At 42.4% G+C, this 20,686-nt stretch overlaps 2 protein-coding genes across 2 annotated transcripts in view; both read left to right on the top strand.

Annotated features, from left to right (window-relative positions):
• Positions 1 to 1,423: 1,423 nt before the first annotated feature.
• On the top strand, positions 1,424 to 9,274 carry smu1a (SMU1 DNA replication regulator and spliceosomal factor a). Its single transcript, XM_072395147.1, has 12 exons — positions 1,424 to 1,525; positions 2,403 to 2,613; positions 2,987 to 3,139; positions 4,769 to 4,879; positions 5,348 to 5,476; positions 5,585 to 5,704; positions 5,799 to 5,915; positions 6,473 to 6,600; positions 6,686 to 6,812; positions 6,890 to 7,057; positions 7,145 to 7,297; positions 8,288 to 9,274. The coding sequence occupies exons 1-12, from the start codon at positions 1,500 to 1,502 to the stop codon at positions 8,384 to 8,386; spliced, it is 1,542 nt and encodes a 513-aa protein (XP_072251248.1). The 5' UTR covers positions 1,424 to 1,499; the 3' UTR covers positions 8,387 to 9,274.
• A 6,615-nt stretch (positions 9,275 to 15,889) lies between these two features.
• Positions 15,890 to 20,686, top strand: part of LOC140317668 (probable carboxypeptidase X1) — a 9,846-nt gene continuing 5,049 nt past the window's right edge. Inside the window, exons 1-5 of the mRNA XM_072395146.1 lie at positions 15,890 to 15,952; positions 16,184 to 16,268; positions 16,426 to 16,585; positions 16,666 to 16,757; positions 18,185 to 18,308. Coding sequence (XP_072251247.1) covers positions 16,191 to 16,268; positions 16,426 to 16,585; positions 16,666 to 16,757; positions 18,185 to 18,308 — 454 coding nt within the window. The 5' untranslated portion in view covers positions 15,890 to 15,952; positions 16,184 to 16,190. The remainder of the gene's footprint in view (positions 15,953 to 16,183; positions 16,269 to 16,425; positions 16,586 to 16,665; positions 16,758 to 18,184; positions 18,309 to 20,686) is intronic.

Below are 20,686 nucleotides of genomic sequence, written 5' to 3'. Positions count from 1 at the left end.
TGCAAATCCTTTCTAATCTTTATGTAAAGAACACTGTGTTTAAACATTTCATATCTTTATTTAAAACATTAAATATCTTGGGTTTTTACTGCTTGCAGGGAAATAAGTCTGATTATAGGCCTTCTATCCTTATTTCAAATAATGGTTGTAGACTCAAATTTAATAGATAACGTTGCACAGTTTAGGCTTAATGTTGCTTTTTTGTTGTCTGTGTTGCGTTTGTAATATTTTCAATCCTTGAACCTTTTCTGGACTAAAATGTTTATGCTCAATCTTCTAGTCACATTACATCTCTGTGAAATCTGGAGGATTCAGTGTTCTCACAGTTCTGGGAAGGAAAGTGCTCTTGACTGTATTAATGGGAAATAATATCCTTTTCACGCTGTCTATGTATTCAAAACATCTGCATCAAGAGTATCCAACTGCCCTTTATATTTACCCCTCAATATAAATAAAAATTTATGTCAAAAGAGACTTTGGGTCTGGTCTCCTAGTTAAAAAGAAATGATCTGTTGTTTAATTATCTGCACTTTTCCTTGACCTCGTGTAAAAAGTCACGAGGTTAAGGAAAGGTGGCAGGAAATATTCTTAAGGACTTTGGAAAATACATCCGACCACACTTACACTGAGCTGCGATGTGTTTCTGCAACACTGAAACTACAAATGTTCGGTAAATATTCTGTAAAAAGTGCTTGAGATACTTTGTCTGTTGCAATCGTATCACGTTATTACATTAGATTATCCTATTTATATCATATTAGAGATCATCTAGAGTATTATTTAATTATCAAAGATCGTAAATAAAAAAGGAAACTGTTCAAATATATAACATTTTTCCACATGAATCACAGTATGACTGGATAAAAGTTGCAAGGAACTGTGGAACAGAATCATCTCTCGTCAAGGATGGTGTTATGTATCCTGTAACCTTTATCATTCATTTAGGTCCTGTCCTAAATTGTCTCTTTTTTAGCTTCTTTGTTTCTTCTTTTGTTTGTTCTGATTTGTTTTTATCTTGAGACAAAATACTGTTTTTTCTGTTCTTTTTTTTACACACCGAGCTACTGAGGAAAACATGCATTACTTTGACTGGCTAAATATCAGATTCACTATTCTAAATTCTCCAATTCCAAACCATATATTTTACCATTCAGCATTCCATAAAAAAGCACTTAAAACGTTCAACCTTTACTCTTTATTCCACGTTGTGTAACTCATTATACGATTTCTGTTGTAACGCTCTGGATATTATTAAAGAAGGGGTGATTACAGAAGTTTTTTGTGCTCCTTTCCTTAGCTCAGGCAATTCAAACGTCTTTTATTTTGGTTGCTTCTCAGATACTTCCGGGTCAGATGTTCCAGAGCAAATAATAAACTATTCCACTGGACTCTTTTATTTTGAAAGCGTTTGGCTCCACCCAGAACTTCCTGTCTCGGTTGCGTGTTTCTAACTTATGCTGCAGAAGCGTCCTTTGGCTGCTGTTTTTAAATAAACAATCATGTCTCTAGAGGTGGAATCCGCAGAGTAAGTACTACCTTAAATAACTGTCAATGCATAGTTGTTAATTTAATACATTTACGTTAAGTAACTGCACATTTAGTGATAATATCTTAAATGAGGCCTGTCTCATCCTTACCTGAAGTACACAAACGTTAGCGCTATAGCTAGTAAGCTAACTTGTATTTCTACTCGTGGAGACGTTGATTGTGTTCTTAAGAATGTAGAAATGGAAAATATTTCAGGATAAAGTGGAGCAGTGTCACTTGAAATATGAACCCATTCATCCGCTCTGTCTATATATATTGTTTAATATCAGTAATCGGAATTTATAGATAAGATAGTTAAAGTTAGCATTAGCCAACGTAGCACTCAGGTACCGTTGATTCTGCTCTGAACTGGGATGTAAGTAAGTCAGGAAAGACTTTATTTAAGTGTTTGTCAGACTAAATGTGCTCACTTTAGTGTGAGTACGCGCACATCTCTCTGTGGTATATGGTGTTTTCGGTCTGATTCAGTGAATTGGAATATATAACACATTGACTCGGACTGTTTTAAGCTTGTTTCTTTTCTTTTAGAAGTGCTTTGGCAGATAATTTGTGCTGTTAAGATGAGATGAAAACATTTTTTATAGGTTTTAACAGTGATGTCCCCTTTATAAAGCGGGTTTTAACCAAATTATTTCTAATTATTAAGCATTTATGACAAGGGTATTGATTTCTGAAGGGGTTCAGGTTACTCTGATATGTCAAAGTTTAAAATGACCACAGCATATTTACTATTCTTTTATTTTAAAAACATCAAAATGTACCATGTTTACATTTTTTATGATTGGGAATGAAGTAATTTATCAAACTGGCTTGTGATGGAGGAGGTAACCTGTATATTTTGTGTTTTTTCACAGCGTGATCCGTCTGATTATGCAGTACCTGAAGGAAAACAGTCTGCACCGGACTCTCGCCACACTGCAGGAGGAGACCACAGTGTCTCTGAACACAGTGGACAGCATAGAAAGCTTTGTGGCAGACATCAACAGTGGCCACTGGGATACTGTTCTGCAGGCCATCCAGTCCCTCAAACTGCCCGATAAGACCTTGATAGACCTTTACGAACAGGTGAGGTTTGAACGGTATTTAACTCTGTCCATCTGACATAGTGCCTCGCAGAGTAGTTTGAGATCCTCCTGAACTCCAAGAGCATCCACAAGAAGTTTAAGAAGGAATATCATCACATTCTTTTATTTGAGGACCAAAATTCACAGTGGAGGGAAAACCCAGCTGGCAGATAATCGTTTTTATAGGAAAACACTCACTGTGCTGCAACCTGTGGCCTGAATAAAGATGGTCACCAGAAATGTTGGAGTTGGAGGGAAGTATAACCCTTTCTGCTGTTGTCGTTACTTATTCCAGCAGATCTAGTCATGAAAGGAACTATTCGATCACATCTGAAGTCATGTTTTCTTCTATTAAAGTGTATCTTTCTGACCAGGTTGTCTTGGAGCTGATTGAGCTGAGAGAGCTCGGTGCCGCCCGTTCACTCCTCAGACAGACCGACCCGATGATTATGCTGAAACAGACTCAGCCAGAGAGATACATCCACCTGGAGAACCTGCTGGCTCGCTCCTACTTCGATCCCAGAGAGGTGAGTCCAAAGCACTCATTAATTTTGCTTCCTAACTACTGAGAGACTTGAGTTTGTCCATCTCAGAGCTTCTCTGGCGACCGTTGCTCAGGTTCTTACTTAATCAGCAGCATTTTCTTTTCCTTTGCTTCATTTTTATAGAATCTTATCTTCTATTCATGTACATAAATTGTTAATGCAGCTCTATGGGCGTCACTTTGACAGTTGCAAGGAATTCTGGTCCTGAATCATCTCCTTTTCTGTCATAAAGGATGCTTCAGTGTTTCCTCTGCTGAAGGTGATAAAGTATTGAAGCTCTTTTCTCAACAGTTAGAGAGTTTGGCCACATCTTATCATGGTTGCACTTCAGATCCTTCCAGGACATTTTACTAAGCAATAGGGCTGCCACAAACGATTATTTTAACAGTCGACTAATCACAGATTATTTTTTTCATTAGTCGACTAATCGGATCATACGTATATTGAAAGTAAAACATACAGTTTATTGCACCAGGATGCTGCTGCTCTTATATAACCATCATTAGCTTTCAGCTTGGAGTGTTTAAGGTAGATGCTAATTACAAAAAAGACAATTCTTATCATAGTTCATTAACCCTTTAATGAAATATGCAGCTTGTTGCAACAAACAATTATTTAAGTCTGTAGCAAACACACAAAAATAAATACTTAAGGTTTTTTTTAGGTTTTTCTTTCCTTCATTTGTCCTTGGCATCAAACAGAGCTGCATTTAAATCAAATGAGGCAGGCACCTGAAACTCAGGAATTATTCACTAAAAGTTTTGGTCTCACTGACTTAAATATAACACCAACATGTTCAGTTTGGACTCAGTCAGGACATTTGCTTGCTGAGGTGTGCATGTAGCTAGCTTTGAAACAAAGCCGTCCATTGAAGATGAACGTACTGTTTTAGCACTGAAACGTAACGTTAGAAAACATTAGCGTTCCTATTCAAACACATCTTTATTATAATGTTACAGAAAGCAAATGAAATATGTGTGCTAAGGCTAATTAATCCCATTGTCATCGCTAATCTTAACGTTTACAGCTATCAATATGAGTAAGTAGCAAGTTAACTCTCTGTTTACGCTAACTTTAGCAGCTAACTAGCCAGTTAGCTTACCAAGATGACGTCCCTCTTCACAATCAGTCACAACAACATGCTTCCTGTTCAGGTGCTCGTGCATCGTTGTTGTTGTAGCCAAGTTCTGCTGTACAGATACTGCATTGCACACATTTGTCTTTAGTTTTCTTTAAATGCTCCCACACTTTTGAGCTCCGTAGCCGGGTAGCCATGATACCAGAGCCCGTCTGGTTTAACTTCCTGTGACATCACGGCTGACCCCGGTTACCACTGCTGAGCATGTGTGTCAAGGACAGAAAGGCAGCAGCTTTGAGAGAAAAACAAAGTTTTTAAAAAAAATGACGCACGATATAATCGTGGCAGCCCTACGAAGCAACTGAAACTGACCAATCAGAGGCCCAGGATTTTGGATACATCAGGATGTATGAAGGCAGACTGAAATAAGCCTTAAATACACACCTTCTTATCTTTATCTGTGCAAGAACGTAACATGTGCGATTAAAACAAAACAGTTGTGATATATCTTATGTTGATGAAATTCTGTCCAGGCGTACCCAGATGGCAGCAGTAAGGAGAAGCGTCGGGCGGCCATCGCTCAGGCCCTGGCAGGAGAGGTCAGCGTGGTCCCGCCCTCTCGTCTCATGGCTCTGCTGGGGCAGGTGAGTTACCTGAGGCCTGCAGGTGAGTTAGCTGAGGCCTGCGGGTGAGTTAGCTGAGGCCTGCGGGTGAGTTAGCTGAGGCCTGCGGGTGAGTTAGCTGAGGCCTGCAGGTGAGTTAGCTGAGGCCTGCGGGTGAGTTAGCTGAGGCCTGCGGGTGAGTTAGCTGAGGCCTGCGGGTGAGTTAGCTGAGGCCTGCGGGTGAGTTAGCTGAGGCCTGCGGGTGAGTTAGCTGAGGCCTGCAGGTGAGTTAGCTGAGGCCTGCGGGTGAGTTAGCTGAGGCCTGCGGGTGAGTTAGCTGAGGCCTGCGGGTGCAGCTTCTCAGTAAAGGGGCTAAGTGAATCTTACTCCTGACTTATCTGTACCAGCAGCAACCTTCTGGTCCTTGATGATCATTCAACAGACTTTAGTTAAGCTGCAGATCCCGACAGTCGGCTGATCATGGTCTCTGGGCTCCTTTTCCTTTCTCAGGCCCTGAAGTGGCAGCAGCATCAGGGACTCTTGCCCCCTGGTATGACCATCGACTTGTTCAGGGGTAAAGCTGCCGTTAAGGACGTGGAGGAGGAGCGTTTCCCCACGCAGCTCAGCAGGCACATCAAGGTACCCACAAAGTCTAAATGTGGCTGTGGAAAGTGTTAAACTGCCACTGCGCTGCTCCACACTGTTCATTTAAACGTTTAATGTCTGAACTCTTCTGTCTCTGCGCAGTTTGGTCAGAAATCCCACGTGGAGTGCTCCAGATTCTCCCCCGATGGTCAGTATCTGGTCACCGGCTCCGTGGACGGCTTCATTGAGGTCTGGAACTTCACCACCGGCAAAATCAGAAAGGTAGCAAAAGAAAAATGTACTTTCTGATTAAATGTGACCTCAAATTTACTTCTTTTTTAAACCTCTATCAACTGTATGTGTTGTGTTTTTGCAGGATCTGAAATATCAGGCTCAGGATAACTTCATGATGATGGATGATGCAGTGTTGTGCATGTGCTTCAGTCGGGATACAGAGATGTTGGCGACAGGAGCCCAGGATGGAAAGATAAAGGTGGCCCCTCGTTCTTTTGTTGTCCCTGTTTGATTTAATACAGACTGCAGCTTTCTACAACCTGTATGCACCCACAAAAAAATCCTCTAACTAACGAGTGTACCTGTCATTTATACTTTATACTATAAAATGTGTTTATTTTGACATATTTGAACCCTAACCGGGCTCTAAAGTCTCTTTTACCGGGCGCTCACACCAAAAGCGTCTTGAGAGGCCGAGGCGGCCAGCTGCCATTCATTTTCAATGTGAACTAAGCTTCATGAGCGTTGTGAGCTTCGAAAGTTGAGAGAAGCTCAACTTTATGCAAATGAGCAGCGATGCAGACGATCTGGATTCCGAAGGCAGAAAAAAGGTGGAAAAGGGCAGAAAAAAACCATGGAGGAGAAACTTATTGTTGCAGGAGTCGATGTATAGATGTACAGATATGAAAGCCCCGCCCCTTTGGCTGCTTAAAGCAGCAGAGGCGGCGGGTTGTGAGCCCCCGGTTAAAGAGAGGCTTTACCGTTTGCAGCGCTGTTGGGCATCTCGTCGTTAAACTCGCCGTAACGTGTGTGCAGGTCTGGAAGATCCAGAGCGGTCAGTGTCTGAGGAGGTTCGAACGCGCCCACAGCAAAGGAGTAACTTGTGTCAGTTTCTGTAAGGACAGCAGCCAGCTGCTCAGCGCCTCCTTCGATCAGACCATCAGGTAAACGACTCCAACTCTGCTTCTTATGCCAAGTTTATCTGGATGTTTGGCAGTTTTTCTACAACATTCCTTTGTTTTGCACAAGAATCCACGGGCTGAAGTCTGGTAAATCCCTGAAGGAGTTTCGTGGTCACACCTCGTTTGTCAACGAGGCGACTTTCACTCCAGACGGCCACCACATCGTCACCGCCTCCTCCGACGGTACCGTTAAGGTGAGAGGAGAATCCCTCCTTTTTTTGGACCTGAAGCTGCCTCACGCCTCTCATAAAGACTCCTTTCTCTGCTGCAGGTGTGGAACGTGAAGACCACCGAGTGCACCAGCACCTTTAAGCCTCTCGGCACCTCAGCCGGCACCGACATCACGGTCAACAACGTCATCCTGCTGCCCAAGAACCCCGAGCACTTTGTAGTGTGCAACCGCTCCAACACGGTGGTCATCATGAACATGCAGGGGCAGGTGAGTCCAAGTCTGTGCTCTGGATGGAGTCTGTGCACCCGGCCTCTGGCGTTAACGTGTTCTGTGTTGGGCTCTGCTTGCTGCCAGATTGTGAGGAGCTTCAGCTCCGGTAAGAGGGAAGGTGGCGACTTTGTGTGCTGCACGCTGTCACCGCGTGGAGAGTGGATCTACTGCGTTGGGGAGGACTTTGTGCTCTACTGCTTCAGCACGGTGACCGGCAAGCTGGAGAGAACGCTGACGGTACGTTACTGTAGCATCCAGAGCGAAGGTTAGCTGTTGCACTAAGACACGTTTACAGAAGTGTTTTTGGTTCAGTAAGAACCTTTAAAGGAGAACTCTGGTTTTTTTTTTTTAACCTTATTTCTGGCATGAAATACATTCATCTACTCACCGAGAACAGTTTGGAGAAAGTTGGCGTCCTTCTGAAGATATTTAGATAACTGGAGATCCATATAACGGAGAGAACGGGGCTTAGAGGATGCAGCCTCTAAATAAGGCATTATCTGTCTTTATTTCACCAATACTTTAAGAAGAATGAATGAATGAACGTGTGCTATAGCTCTGTTAGCTCATAGCTGCTGTTATGTGGCTACTTGCAGCTATAGGAGAGCTAACGGAGGGATTTCTACACAGGCACTCTACTGGGACCACTTCATCCACACGCCCCCCTGCAGCACAGTTTATTCACTCCGTGCTCTGTGACAGTCGGCTAACTTCACACGGAGTTTGCTGCTGATAGTTTTGTGCAACATGGCAGGATATTTATCAGATTTTGACGACGACTTTGAGTAAGATGGATGTTCTTACCGGAGTGAATAAGCTGTGCTGCAGGGGGGGCGTGTGGATGAAGTGGTCCCAGTAGAGTGCCTGTGTAGAAATCCCTCCGTTAGCTCTCCTATAGCTGCAAGTAGCCACATAACAGCAGCTATGAGCTAACAGAGCTATAGCACACGTTCATTCATTCATTCTTCTTAAAGTATTGGTGAAATAAAGACAGATAATGCCTTATTTAGAGGCTGCATCCTCTAAGCCCCGTTCACTCCGTTATATGGATCTCCAGTTATCTAAATATCTTCTGAAGGACGCCGACTTTCACCAAACTGTTCTCGGTGAGTAGATGAATGTATTTCATGCCAGAAATAAGGTCCAGGTTTAAAAATACCAGAGTTCCCCTTTAAGCTCCACTTATATTCCAGGTAGCAGCTCATGTTCTGCTCATTTCTTTCCCAGGTCCATGAGAAGGATGTGATCGGCATTGCCCACCACCCCCACCAGAACCTCATTTCCACATACAGTGAGGACGGCCTGCTGAAGCTCTGGAAACCTTAATCCCCGGAGCAGAATGGACGTTCTCACTCAGCAGTTGCTCCCCTCTTTCTGGACGTGACTCCACCATTTTTTACTTTAATTTTTGTCATTTTACAAGTGGACCGAAAGGTGTAGCTGTAGAGGAGCACCATCAGCGGAACAGACTGTGCAGGTTTTCAGGACTTTTGTATCCTTCAAAGCAAACCGCTTTGTGACTTCTGGTCGATTTGCACACTTTGAACAACATTCAACATTTGGATTTAGGTTTTTCACTTTCTATCACATTTTTTACAGTGCAGTTTCAGTCTGTGAGTTGGTTTTATCAGTCTGATGTGCGGCGTATGAAGCAGCGTCTGCTTTAGTGTGATGCTTGTTGTAAGTTTGTGTGTCATCATGTGCAGAAACATTGAGGAAAGGGTTCTTCCACTCAGATGTACCACATTTCCAGTCTGTTTTAAAGACATCTGAAGCTTTTCTGTTGGAGGAGGCGAGTTGCTGCAGATGATGAATCTACAACTGATTCTTGTTTTTAAAATTTTTCTGTAAATATATTTTGTATCTTCTTCTTTTTTCCCGGCTGAATAGTCTGTCGTCACGTGTCGTTTTCTCTCATTAACAGCCGGACTGAAAGGTTTCCTTTTTAAAAAGGTCACGATGCCTTAAACTGTTCAAAGTCGTTTGTCAGCAGAGATCTGAAGCTGGCCTTTAACTTCAGGAGTGTCAGACTGTCCGCCAGCTTCTGGCATCAGACTGAATGTGCTGGGATTTCTTGTTTTCTTTGTTTTCTACTTTCATTTGTAGTAATTTGGCTGATTTGGTGTCACACTTCTCAAATGATCCGTAACTTACTGGATGTACAAATGGCTCTTATAACATGTCTGTGCCATTAAAGCTATTTAACCTGTGAAATGTGGCCCTTGTTCATGCATAATACACTCCCACAGATTATTATTACAGCATTTTCTCTGGTTATTACCACCTTTAAACCAGGGTTTTAAACAGGCTTTTCTATCCATCGCCTCTCCTTCTTTGCAGAGATCTGCACACTGATGAAAAGGAGGGCTGTTGGAATTTAATCACTGAATAAACTGGCTCGGTGCAGAAGCTCAGCAGAGACGAGGGTCAAGTATGCCAGCAAGGCAACAGGATGTTTGCAAAGCCTTCAAAATAAAGCTGAAATCGACAGCATCCATATGAAAGTGACACACCTCTGCACAGATTTTAGTTCTAATTCTTCCTGCCTCTCAAAGTCTTTTGGGAGAAAAAAGTGATCATTAGTTTTTCTGATTTATCAGCATGTGATCATAGGATAAAAACAGGTAAACGAAGCTCAGTTCCAGCTGAAGGCAGGGTGTGTATCTCATGCATTATCTTATCGATGAACCCTTTTTATTTGCAAAGCGTGTTTAAACATCAGCCTTTTAAACCCTTTCAGTCTAATTCATTTGTGTTACAGCAAAGCTCTAAACTGAGCTTTATTTTTTCATCCTGTCTGTGAAAGGAAACAGTTTGCACTGATGTGAACTTAGCAGGAGGCAGAAGGTCAGGACTGTTGAATGAGGGTTTAGTCTTTGAGGTATTTCTGCTGGGGAGATGCACTATGGGAGCATTTCTCCACATTTCCTTGACTTTCTCAGGTTGCATCCTCTTGGCTTTTGCTTCTAGCAGATTTGCTGATGACGTAAGAGCAGAGAGACCCACAGTAGCTGCAAATGCAGCTTTTACTACAAGTGAGAGCTTTTTTTCTGCAGGGAAAACCAATGCCACAAAGGTTCCCACCTCAGGAGTCACAGCCAGCTCCAATAAGTCAACAACTAAAGGACTAAAGGAAACTAAAGGAAAAACAGAAGGAAAAGAAGAGGAGGGTCCTCAGGAATTAGGTGAGTGGATGTCAAACATTTTCATAATTCGATGCTTATATTATGCTGTTTTCACTGATCTCCTACATGTTAATGTTGAATAAATACCCCTCGCTGATAAACTTTACCGCAGGCGTTTGTACTCTAATGCATTATTGCAACTTTGCACTTTTCTCATTGCTTGTGCACTGGCTGTTAACAGCAACTGTGGAGGTAAAAGTTACCACTTCATGTAAAATATCACCTCATATCATGAGGTTCAGGGAAGATATGTCACGATCTGCAGCTTGATGTGCAAAGAGCTGCTCTTTGTATGTCTTTGGTCAGTGTCCAAGGGTCGGGGGAGGTGAAAACTGGACTTTCTTTGTACTTTACTACACGCTTTAATGAAAGTTTCAGCTTCTAAAATATCCAAAAGCATGATAAAAATAAAGCTTTTCTTTAAAACATTAGACCATTTAAACCTGATTTACAGTGACCACCAAAATGAAATGTTGAACCTGTAAATGAGCACCACACAGGCTGTAGTAAATGTTCTGTTAGCTGATCACGGTCCGCTCTGCATGAAATGTTTTTCTAGCAAAGAGGTCAACGAGGAACAGAAAAGTAGCAAAAAAGCCCCAAACCGTCCCGCAGAAACCCAAAGTCCTCACCAAGAAGCAAAAGGTTGTGAAGGAAGCAAAGCCTGCGGTCAAAAAGAGCGTGAGCCCGCCTGCACCCGCAGAACCAGACCCACGTATGTACCGGGTTTAGCCCACAGGGAAACAGCAGGTTTTAGTGGAAAATAGGTTTGGTTGCTTTTCCCAGTTGAGTCTTTCATTTGTTCCATAAATACATTACAACTTGAAATGGTTTAAAGGAAAAATGAAACAAACTGGGACACTTAAAAAAAAAAAGCAACAAATAAAGCTATTTTCTAAATCAGCACTTAAAAAAAAAGCATTTCTCTGACTTTCCTACACTAACCACAGCACTGATGTGAGACACTCTGTATATCTAAACTATTTAACTATTAGGAAATCAACTTAATGTGCTGTTTAGACGAATCCTTCCTTCCTAATTCCTTCTGCAGGGGCAAGGTGCCATTTCCCTTTTGAAAACCATCAGATTGACCCTGACACCCTGATTGAGGACCTAGATTAAAACTATTTCTTTGGGGGTGAGATTAGGATTCAGACAAAAATCTTCATCCAGCTGTTAATTCTACTCTTAACGTTGAAAAGACAACAGTCTGAGCTCATATGGATGCTCTGTCAGGTCAAGTTTCCCATTTCTATTCATTCAGTTCCCTTTTAGCCTTAATTCATTCATTGCTGTTATGTGGCTACTTGCAGCTATAGGAGAGCTAACGGAGGGATTTCTACACAGGCACTCTACTGGGACCACTTCATCCACACGCCCCCCTGCAGTGCAGTTCATTCACTCTGGTAAGAACATCCATCTTACTCAAAGTCGTCGTTCACATTGTTAAAACCTGATAAATATCCTGCCATGTTGCACAAAACTATCAGCAGCAAACTCTGTGTGAAGTTAGCCGACTGTCACAGAGCACGGAGTGAATAAACTGTGCTGCAGGGGGGCGTGTGGATGAAGTGGTCCCAGTAGAGTGCCTGTGTAGAAATCCCTCCGTTAGCTCTCCTATAGCTGCAAGTAGCCACATAACAGCAGCTATGAGCTAACAGAGCTATAGCACACGTTCATTCATTCATTCTTCTTAAAGTATTGGTGAAATAAAGACAGATAATGCCTTATTTAGAGGCTGCATCCTCTAAGCCCCGTTCACTCCGTTATATGGATCTCCAGTTATCTAAATATCTTCTGAAGGACGCCGACTTTCACCAAACTGTTCTCAGTGAGCAGATGAACGTATTTCATGCCAGAAATAAGGTCCAGGTTTAAAAATACCAGAGTTCCCCTTTAAGCTCAACCATATATTCAGTAGAACTTCTACTGTTATACTTATATTTGACCTTTTAAAGTTTTCACTCGCTGTTTGGTCATGTTTAGGAAACTGCATGCGTGTAAAAATGCCGTTTTACAGCGTTAACGTTGAGTTAGACAGCAGCCTGATGGAAAAAGTCTGGGTTACCACGGCGACATGTCCTGCCGGTGGTCTCCCGGTGCTTGTGTCAGACACTGAGGGACTTATAGGTCCACTGGGACGGCCCTGCCTCTGAAAAATGACACTTGTGGGGCAGCCTGTGCTATTTAAACGGTACTTTATGGTCCTGATCAAGCGTCCGTGTGTGATGAGTTTGTGTTGATCCCTTAAAAACGTCACCCTCATGGTGCATGCTGTAATATGTAGCTCTTCTTTTGTTCTTAACACAAGTGCAACACACAATAGAAGCAATTTTCTGCCATTTTCCAGCTCCTCTGTCGTGTGTGTGTGTGCATATAATGTGTCGTAAATTCTTATATGAAAGGATCTGCATGTATATGTGCACGTGTGTCTGCTGGACTGCAAATTTAACAGACCGAGGAAGTGTTTATACAGTGTTTGTGTATATAATGTGTATGTCCAGCAGGAAAGGTCAAAGATTGTCTTGTCAGGGCTTTGCTAAAATAAATGCTAAATAAGCCAGGCGTCATGTCACATCAGAGCTGATGCTCATTAAAATGCATTGAGGCCTGTCCAGCAGTGCTGGAACGAGATTAACAGTGATATGAAAGAACAGGCTGCAAGTTTAAATGGGAGCGCCTTGAATATTAGCTCTTCTAATACACTTCTGTCCTTGGAAAGTTTCAGTGTGTAGCAATAAGGAGTTTAAAGCAAATGTGGAAGTTTTTCCAGAGTCACTGCTGGCTATAGTTGTGTCAAAAGATGTCATACGGTGGCAAAACCTCGTCATGACACACTGTCGGTGTTAGATTCAGGCTGAAAAAGACTTCACTTCATCGATCAATCAATCAATTTTATTTATAAAGCGCCAGATTACAACAATTATCATCTCAAGGCACTTAAGTAATAAAGTCCAAATCAAGCCAATTGGAATTCAATTCATTGTAATTATAATCCAATTAATTCATATGGAGCCAATTAAAAAATAATATCCGAGCTAAGGAAACCAACAGATTGGACCGAAACTTGTCTTCAGTCCAATCTCCCGTCCTGAGCCTGAGGGACTGTGGAAAGGAACGACTCCCTTTAACAGGAAGAAACCTCTGGCAGAACCAGAACCAGGAAGAAACCTCTGGAAGAACCAGAACCAGGAAGAAACCTCTGGCAGAACCAGGAAGAAACCTCTGGCAGAACCAGAACCAGGAAGAAACCTCTGGCAGAACCAGAACCAGGAAGCAACCTCTGGCAGAACCAGACTCAGGAAGAAACCTCTGGCAGAACCAGAACCAGGAAGAAACCTCTGGAAGAACCAGAACCAGGAAGAAACCTCTGGCAGAACCAGACTCAGGAAGAAACCTCTGGCAGAACCAGAACCAGGAAGAAACCTCTGGCAGAACCAGACCCAGGAAGAAACCTCTGGCAGAACCAGAACCAGGAAGAAACCTCTGGCAGAACCAGAACCAGGAAGGGTGTCCATCCGCCTCGACCAGCTGGGGTTTGAGAAGACAGAAAAGAGGGAAAAGAGGGGGGAAAAACACCATAACACCATTCAAAGGATACCTGCTGGAACAGGGAAACACAAGTTAATAACCACAATAAAGTCACATGGACATAAAATCATTTGAGAAGTTAAACAGGGAAAAAGAGAGCAAAGTGAGGAAAGGTGTGACAGATGAGGTCCCCCAGCAGTCTAAGCCTATAGCAGCTTAACTATGGGATGTTTCAGGCTCACCTGAGCCATCCCTAACTATAAGCTTTATCAGAAAGGAAAGTTTTAAGCCTAATCTTAAATCTTAAAAACAGAAAACTTCACTAGCTAATGTTTCTGAGCTCAGGTGGTTTGTTCCTGTCTTTACTGTTTATTACCAAACTGGGAGGAGTTCTGATATTTTGCACCAGTTTGAGGATCAAAGTGGTCAGAAACGTGGCATCAGGACAGTTTCTTTACTTTTGGTTTATTTTGTTTAGGTTTAGGCAACACACTCTTCTGGTTAGGTTTAGCTTCCACAGCCACTTTGTGAGCTTTAGGAACAGATTGAGGTTGGGATTTATGGAGTTAATCCAGTCTGTTGGATAATGATGCAGAAATGCAGTTTCACATTAAAAACTGCAGAGAAGTGATAACGCAGTCGGAGGAAAACGGGCTGTGTGGCAAATATTTTGCATGAAACTGTGACAAAAATAATCTTTACACATTCGTTAACTTATATTAGACAATTGACAAGGTTTTCAGTGTCAGTCAGAGAACTCTAAAGAGAGGAAATGATGCTCTCGTTGTGATAAAATCACATTTTTCACAGCAAAACACGAACAGTTGTGATTTATTTTGTCTTCTTCTGGAATTAGCTGTATTTACCTGGTGTATCAGCTGAGTTGTGGGTTGTTTGGGCATTAATTGCCTGTCCTTGCCTGTCCCAGCATTGTCAATCTGCCAAGACTCTCTGGCTCAGCTTCACTCGTTTCAGGACTTTGGTTGAAATTTGCTGTTTGAGGTCGGCAGCACCACAGAGAAATTCCAAGTCACAAACAACTTTAAAAAGATCCTGCTGGACTACAAGGAAAAATGGGGAAAGGGGTTTTCCAGGGAAAGCCACCTATGTTTAGCATTCATTTAAGCTGCTTCTATACCTTGGCCTGACTCCTCAGCAGCCAGAACAGCTTCCTGACAGGAAGAGGCCGGTTTAGCAGAGCTGAACCCTGCAGACAATAAGCGTCTGTCTGAGGTTCCAAAACAGCAGCAAAGGATTCTGGGTGACTTAAGGAAACGACACCAGCTCCAGGTGGACCTGCTCATTCTGTCCTAGGCTCCATCTGAAAATCCATCTCTGGAGCAAAAAATGATCCATCAAAAGTTGCTGTAATTCAGTAAAGACAGGATTAAATTATAAGTAAAGATCGTGGAAGCAACCAGAGTAAGAAAGCATCTGATATTATCTCTCCCACAGCTTCCACAGATGGGTTGAAGATGTGCACAGAAAGGCTTTCTTGTCTAATACAAAGTCAATTTAAGATTTATATCAGTTTGAAGGTGGTAATACACCAAAAAGTCTTCTGCCGGAAGCCTTTGATCCAACTTCCTTTGGCTTCTACCCACTGTGTTCATGATATGATAAGAGTTGCATTCAGGTGGTGGATAAATGTTTCTGTTTCTGTATTTATCCAAAGCGACTTACAAATGAAGATATAACAGCTTTATAAAAAGCTAACAATAAGCTACATAGAAGGAACCCAGGAGTCCGACTCTGTCAGAGGGGACAGAGCAGAGATAGGGTGCAGGCATAGAAGGAAGAGCAGAAAGATAAATAAGATAAATACCTGTTGACTGTGTCAGAATGTCCTCCGCTGGGCCTGGAATCACTGAGAGTGAAAAACGCTCAGCTGAGGGCTTCATCCTACAAGCGCAGAGGCCTGGGGCCCCACCGGGGCCGCCTCAACATCCAGGTAAAGACTTATCCAGTCGATTCCATCTTACTGGACAGCGCTGTTGCCGTGCATTTGATTTGTGGGGTTTTCCTGCCTGCTGCAGTCTGGAATAGAGGACGGAGACCTTTACGACGGGGCCTGGTGCGCTCGGTACAGAGATAAGAAGCAGTGGCTGGAGGTCGACGCCCGGCGACTGACCCGCTTCACTGGTGTCATCTTGCAGGGACGGAACTCCATCTGGAGGTCAGTGCTGCTGTGTGAAATGCATGAAAACTGGGACTGTTACTCTTCCTGTCCTCTGCAACTCTTCTTTTAGTTATCTAAGACGAATAAAAAGCCTTTCAGACACAAACCATAATCCAGCACCAGTTCTTTGCTTTGTCTCGTTTCCTTTCTGTGAATCCGGACGATGTCTTGATTGAATCTCTGAATCAAAATGAAAAGTTTAGCTGCTAATGCTCGTTTAACCTGCAGCTGGGACATGGTGCATACCTACAAGGTTCAGTTCAGTAACGACTCTCTGGTCTGGAAGCCATGCATGAACGGAAGCAAAGAGGCGGTGAGTGAACATCTCGGATCGGATCGTCTCAGCCGGGCAGCGTAAAGAAAAGCGGAAAATCCATCTCTGGAGCAAAAAATAACCAATCAAAGTGTGACAAACATTGAGGTTTCCCATCTTCACATGAACCCACTTTCACAAACTGCTTGTCCTGCAGGAATTTGAAGGAAACCAAGATGCAGAGACTCCCGTCCTCACGCTGTTTAACTCGTCCACGGTGGCCCGTTACATTCGGATCAACCCTCAGACGTGGTACCAGAACGGGACCGAGGGAGACATCTGCCTCAGAGCTGAGGTGTTGGGCTGTGCCACTCCAGGTAAAGGAAGCCAACGGCGGGAAGCGGTTTTCGTGTTTTTACACTGTGCCTCCGTGACGTTCAACTTTCCCATTCAACAGATCCCGATAACATCTATGCATGGCAGACGGAGCCGACAGGATCCAAAGATAAACTGGACTTCAGGCACCACAACTATAAGGAGATGAGAAAGGTAAGACAGAGTGGGACAAAAAGCACTGACCCAAGAAAGCAAAGTTAAAAATATCTCTGGTTTCATGCCTTCATCATCCTCACTCTAACATCCACAGTCCTGTTTGTTGTATATTTGATCTGTTTTCAGTAGCCAAACAGTAAAAATTGGCTCTTAAGTCGCTGGTTTTGCTGTTGCTTATTTACATTGAGATTTACAGTGAATGTGAACAAGCTTCCCTGTATGATTTCAGACGTGTTGCCGGTTCTTTTTCTAGGTTTGAGATCACTGCACTCAAGCAGACTGAAGAGCAAATTTCAGTGTTGCTGAACTGAAGCTCAAACAGTAAAAAGTAGTAAAGCTTTGGTGTCATGAAGGATTTCCTGTTGGAAGGAAACAAGGCTTGACAGCAACAAGTCAAGTCCTTTTTTACTTGAAGCACAAGCTGACGACAGAGGAAGACGCCATTTGAAACCTTGTTTTGACATGGATTTAAGTTAATTTGGAAACCTCAGTGGTAAATGGTTGAGTCAGTGCTGTGGTGCTGCTTCCCATGGACTATGTTAAGTTTGCCATCTCCCCTTTCAGGCTTTGCACTGTTTGGGTTGTGGTGGAAATCCTTTCTGTTGGCTGCTTACACTGTCAACAGTTTAGCTGTTTAGTGACAGAGAGTAAGTCTCCATCATTGTTGATATGTAAGCCTTATTATAACATGACTCCAAACAGCAACTGTTGGACGTGTGTCATCACATCCGCAGGAAGTTAAAGTGATTCGTAGGAAATCTATTTGTAAGACTGCACACAGCTGGAGTCAATGATGAGATTTAGCATGAATAACACAAACTCAGCACACCTGCAGATGTTTATCCCAGTTTTTTGTTTTTCATTGCATTTGTAGATGATGGAGATTGTATTTACATTAAAGTAGAACTCCGGTATTTTTAAACCTTATTTCTGGCATGAAATACGTTCATCTGCTCACTGAGAACAGTTTGGTGAAAGTCGGCGTCCTTCGGAAGATATTTAGATAACTGGAGATCCATATAACGGAGTGAACGGGGCTTAGAGGATGCAGCCTCTAAATAAGGCATTATCTGTCTTTATTTCACCAATCCTTTAAGAAGAATGAATGAATGAACGTGTGCTATAGCTCTGTTAGCTCATAGCTGCTGTGTTGTTGTTATTGGCGGCTATCGGGGGGCTTATAGAGGGCTTTCTACACACTCGTCTACTGGGATGACGTCTTTGACGCCCGCCGCTAAGGAGCATAACCCAACTATAGCTATAATCCAGTTAATCTCATCATTTAGACCCACTGACAGAGTCACCGAATTCATTCAACTTGCCAGGTTCTGCTTTAGGTATGAAGCTGGCCTTTACCATAAGATGAAGGAAACTAATAATTGGTCCAGATAACATCTGAAACTTGGGTTTTGTTGATTTCCCAGCTCATGAAGTCGGTGAATGAGGAGTGTCCTGACATCACACGCATCTACAGCATCGGGAAAAGTTACACTGGTCTGAAGCTCTATGTCATGGAGATCTCAGACAACCCAGGAAAACACGAAGTGGGTGAGTTTACTGCAAGGTGACCAGATTTCTGAAATGAAAATCAGGGACATTTTCATTGCAGTGGTGAAAAATCATCAAATATCATCATTATGAAATGTTTTAAAAAAGTACTTTTTCATCTATCTTAACCAGCTTTTATTACACAAAAGGTGGAAATAAAATAAAAATAGTAATATTACAGTTATCTCTTCATTTATCCACTTCCACCTCCGGAGCCTGGGTAGAATAAGAGCAGAACATGAGAAAAGCATGTCATCACCTGGAAATCTCATGCTAATGTTATGCTAATGAGCTTCACTAATGACGGATATGAAAACAGTGCCATAATGTTAACGTTCACTGACTTTTATAACGTTATGTTAGGTCTTCAATTCAGAAAAACAATCATACTTACTTTAATATTACATCATTTCACACAAAATAAATAAGTTAATACGCAACATACCATTTATCGCGGCCACTGGTCTCCTTTTCTTTCCCTTTTCCCGCCTATTTGTTGTTGTTGACGCTGCTGCGTCTGAACGTCATACGACGTCGTCTCTGGCGATGCGTTCAAGGGCTACCGTAAAAACTGGTGTTACTTTGAGTCTGCGCGCATTTCCCCCCATTTAGTGTCAAAATCGGGTACATTTTCGGGGACAGGTCACCCAAAACGGGGTCAAGGGACGTCTGGTCACTTTAGTTTACTGACCCGACCGTTTACTGGCACCACAATAAAAACCTTCACCACTGTTTATCTCTAAAACATCTGGGATCTCGTTTTCATCATTTCATCAACCAAAGTTATATCAGTGTTTTAACATATTTATTAATTTATTCTGTCTGATACTGTAAATATTGGAGCTGATAGCCCAGAGGACAAAGATCCAGACCAACTCCTTATCAGGTTTTTCAGAATAACTTTTTAAATGACAAATTCTTTAACTCAACCTGGAGTTTTCCTGTTGCGGGTCACATGGTTAGAGGGAACCTGTACATTACCTGCCAATGTATTTTCCAAGCAAACAGTCCAGAGCTGTGTTCAACATAAAGCTGTTCCTCTTGGTTTGCTCTGAGGTGTACAAATGTTTTCTTTGGCTTCTTCAGCTCAGCCCACATGGCAGCGGAGTGGAGAGGTTTTCCCGCCAAAAGGCCTGAAGGCACCACAGATGAGCTGCGGGAGACCTGCAACAGTATTAGAATATAATACATTGTTCAGTTATCAGGTTTAATCTTCTAAAGCTCATTCAGCTCGTTTGAATGCAGACACAGAAAGATCTTTTGATTGCAACATTTTCTGGGATTGTTTAATTTTTGGAAAGGAGATAATTGTCTTACTTTGTGTGGGAAGTAAGAGGAAGTTTTTCCCTCTACTTTGCTGAAATGCAATGACCTCACACCCCAGTTCTTTTGTATTTATCATCTCAGTGGTAACAGTTTGAACTCTGGACATTTTAAGTTATATGACATCATGAATGTTGCTTTAAATTTTCTTAGCTAAAGCTTTGATAGAACTGTTGATGCTCACGTTTTTCTGTCTCTAAGTCCATTTGGGGGTTAAATTAAGCTAATAAAAGCATAGGAAACACTAAATGAAACACTAAGCTGTTTGCTCTTGGTACTCCATGTAGGACAAGCATACAGGGACGATATATTTCAGATACTGTAAGTAAATATGCTTACAAATGCCTTTTTCCCTCAGTGTTATCATGATATTTGATGCTCCCTAAAGCAGCTGGACTATCAGCTTCCTCTTCTGTTACGCTCATTTGTCAGCTTCAAAGATTTTCCAAACTTTAATATGAATCTGAATATACAGACGGCACAGATCTAATCAGACCTGCATATCAGACACGCTAATTACTCAATCAGCAGAGACTCGGTGTTGCAGCAGCAGCAAAGTGAGCTGAAACTCCTCCTCATAAACGGCAGCATGTGTGAGATTTCAGAGATACTTGCCAGAACAGTGCATGTGTGCACGTATGTGGAAAAAAGACAGGACACACACTGATATCTGTGTGATAATGCTTTGAAAACCCAGGAACTGAGGGCGTCTTGTGATGTAATAAACTAGAATAAATCATTGTGTTGTTAGTCCGATTCTTTCATTGGAAGCCCAAGAACAAGCTGGAGAAATCTTTTATTAAACAAAGTATTTATTAGTGGTCACATAGTAAAGTATATTGCAGCGCTGGACTCGCAGGAAATCCGTCAGGCCGAGCCCCGATATCTGGAAATATTTCATATTTATATTCAGCTTTATCTCACAGAGGTTGTACTCACACTTGTCAGAGTATAATTGGCCAGTTTTTAGTGGCCTGAGCAGGTCAACCACTGTCTTTGTTGTGTTCTTTGGATGTGATAAACTGTTTTAGGCTCGGATCTAATGTACCAGACCT

The sequence above is a fragment of the Leuresthes tenuis genome, unplaced genomic scaffold (genome assembly GCF_036924035.1).
Source record: "Leuresthes tenuis unplaced genomic scaffold, fLeuTen1.0.hap1 SCAF_11, whole genome shotgun sequence".
Classification (NCBI taxonomy): Eukaryota; Metazoa; Chordata; class Actinopteri; order Atheriniformes; family Atherinopsidae; genus Leuresthes; species Leuresthes tenuis.
The sequence above is the reverse complement of the archived record's forward strand: the minus strand, read 5'-3'. Positions and strand labels throughout refer to the sequence as shown.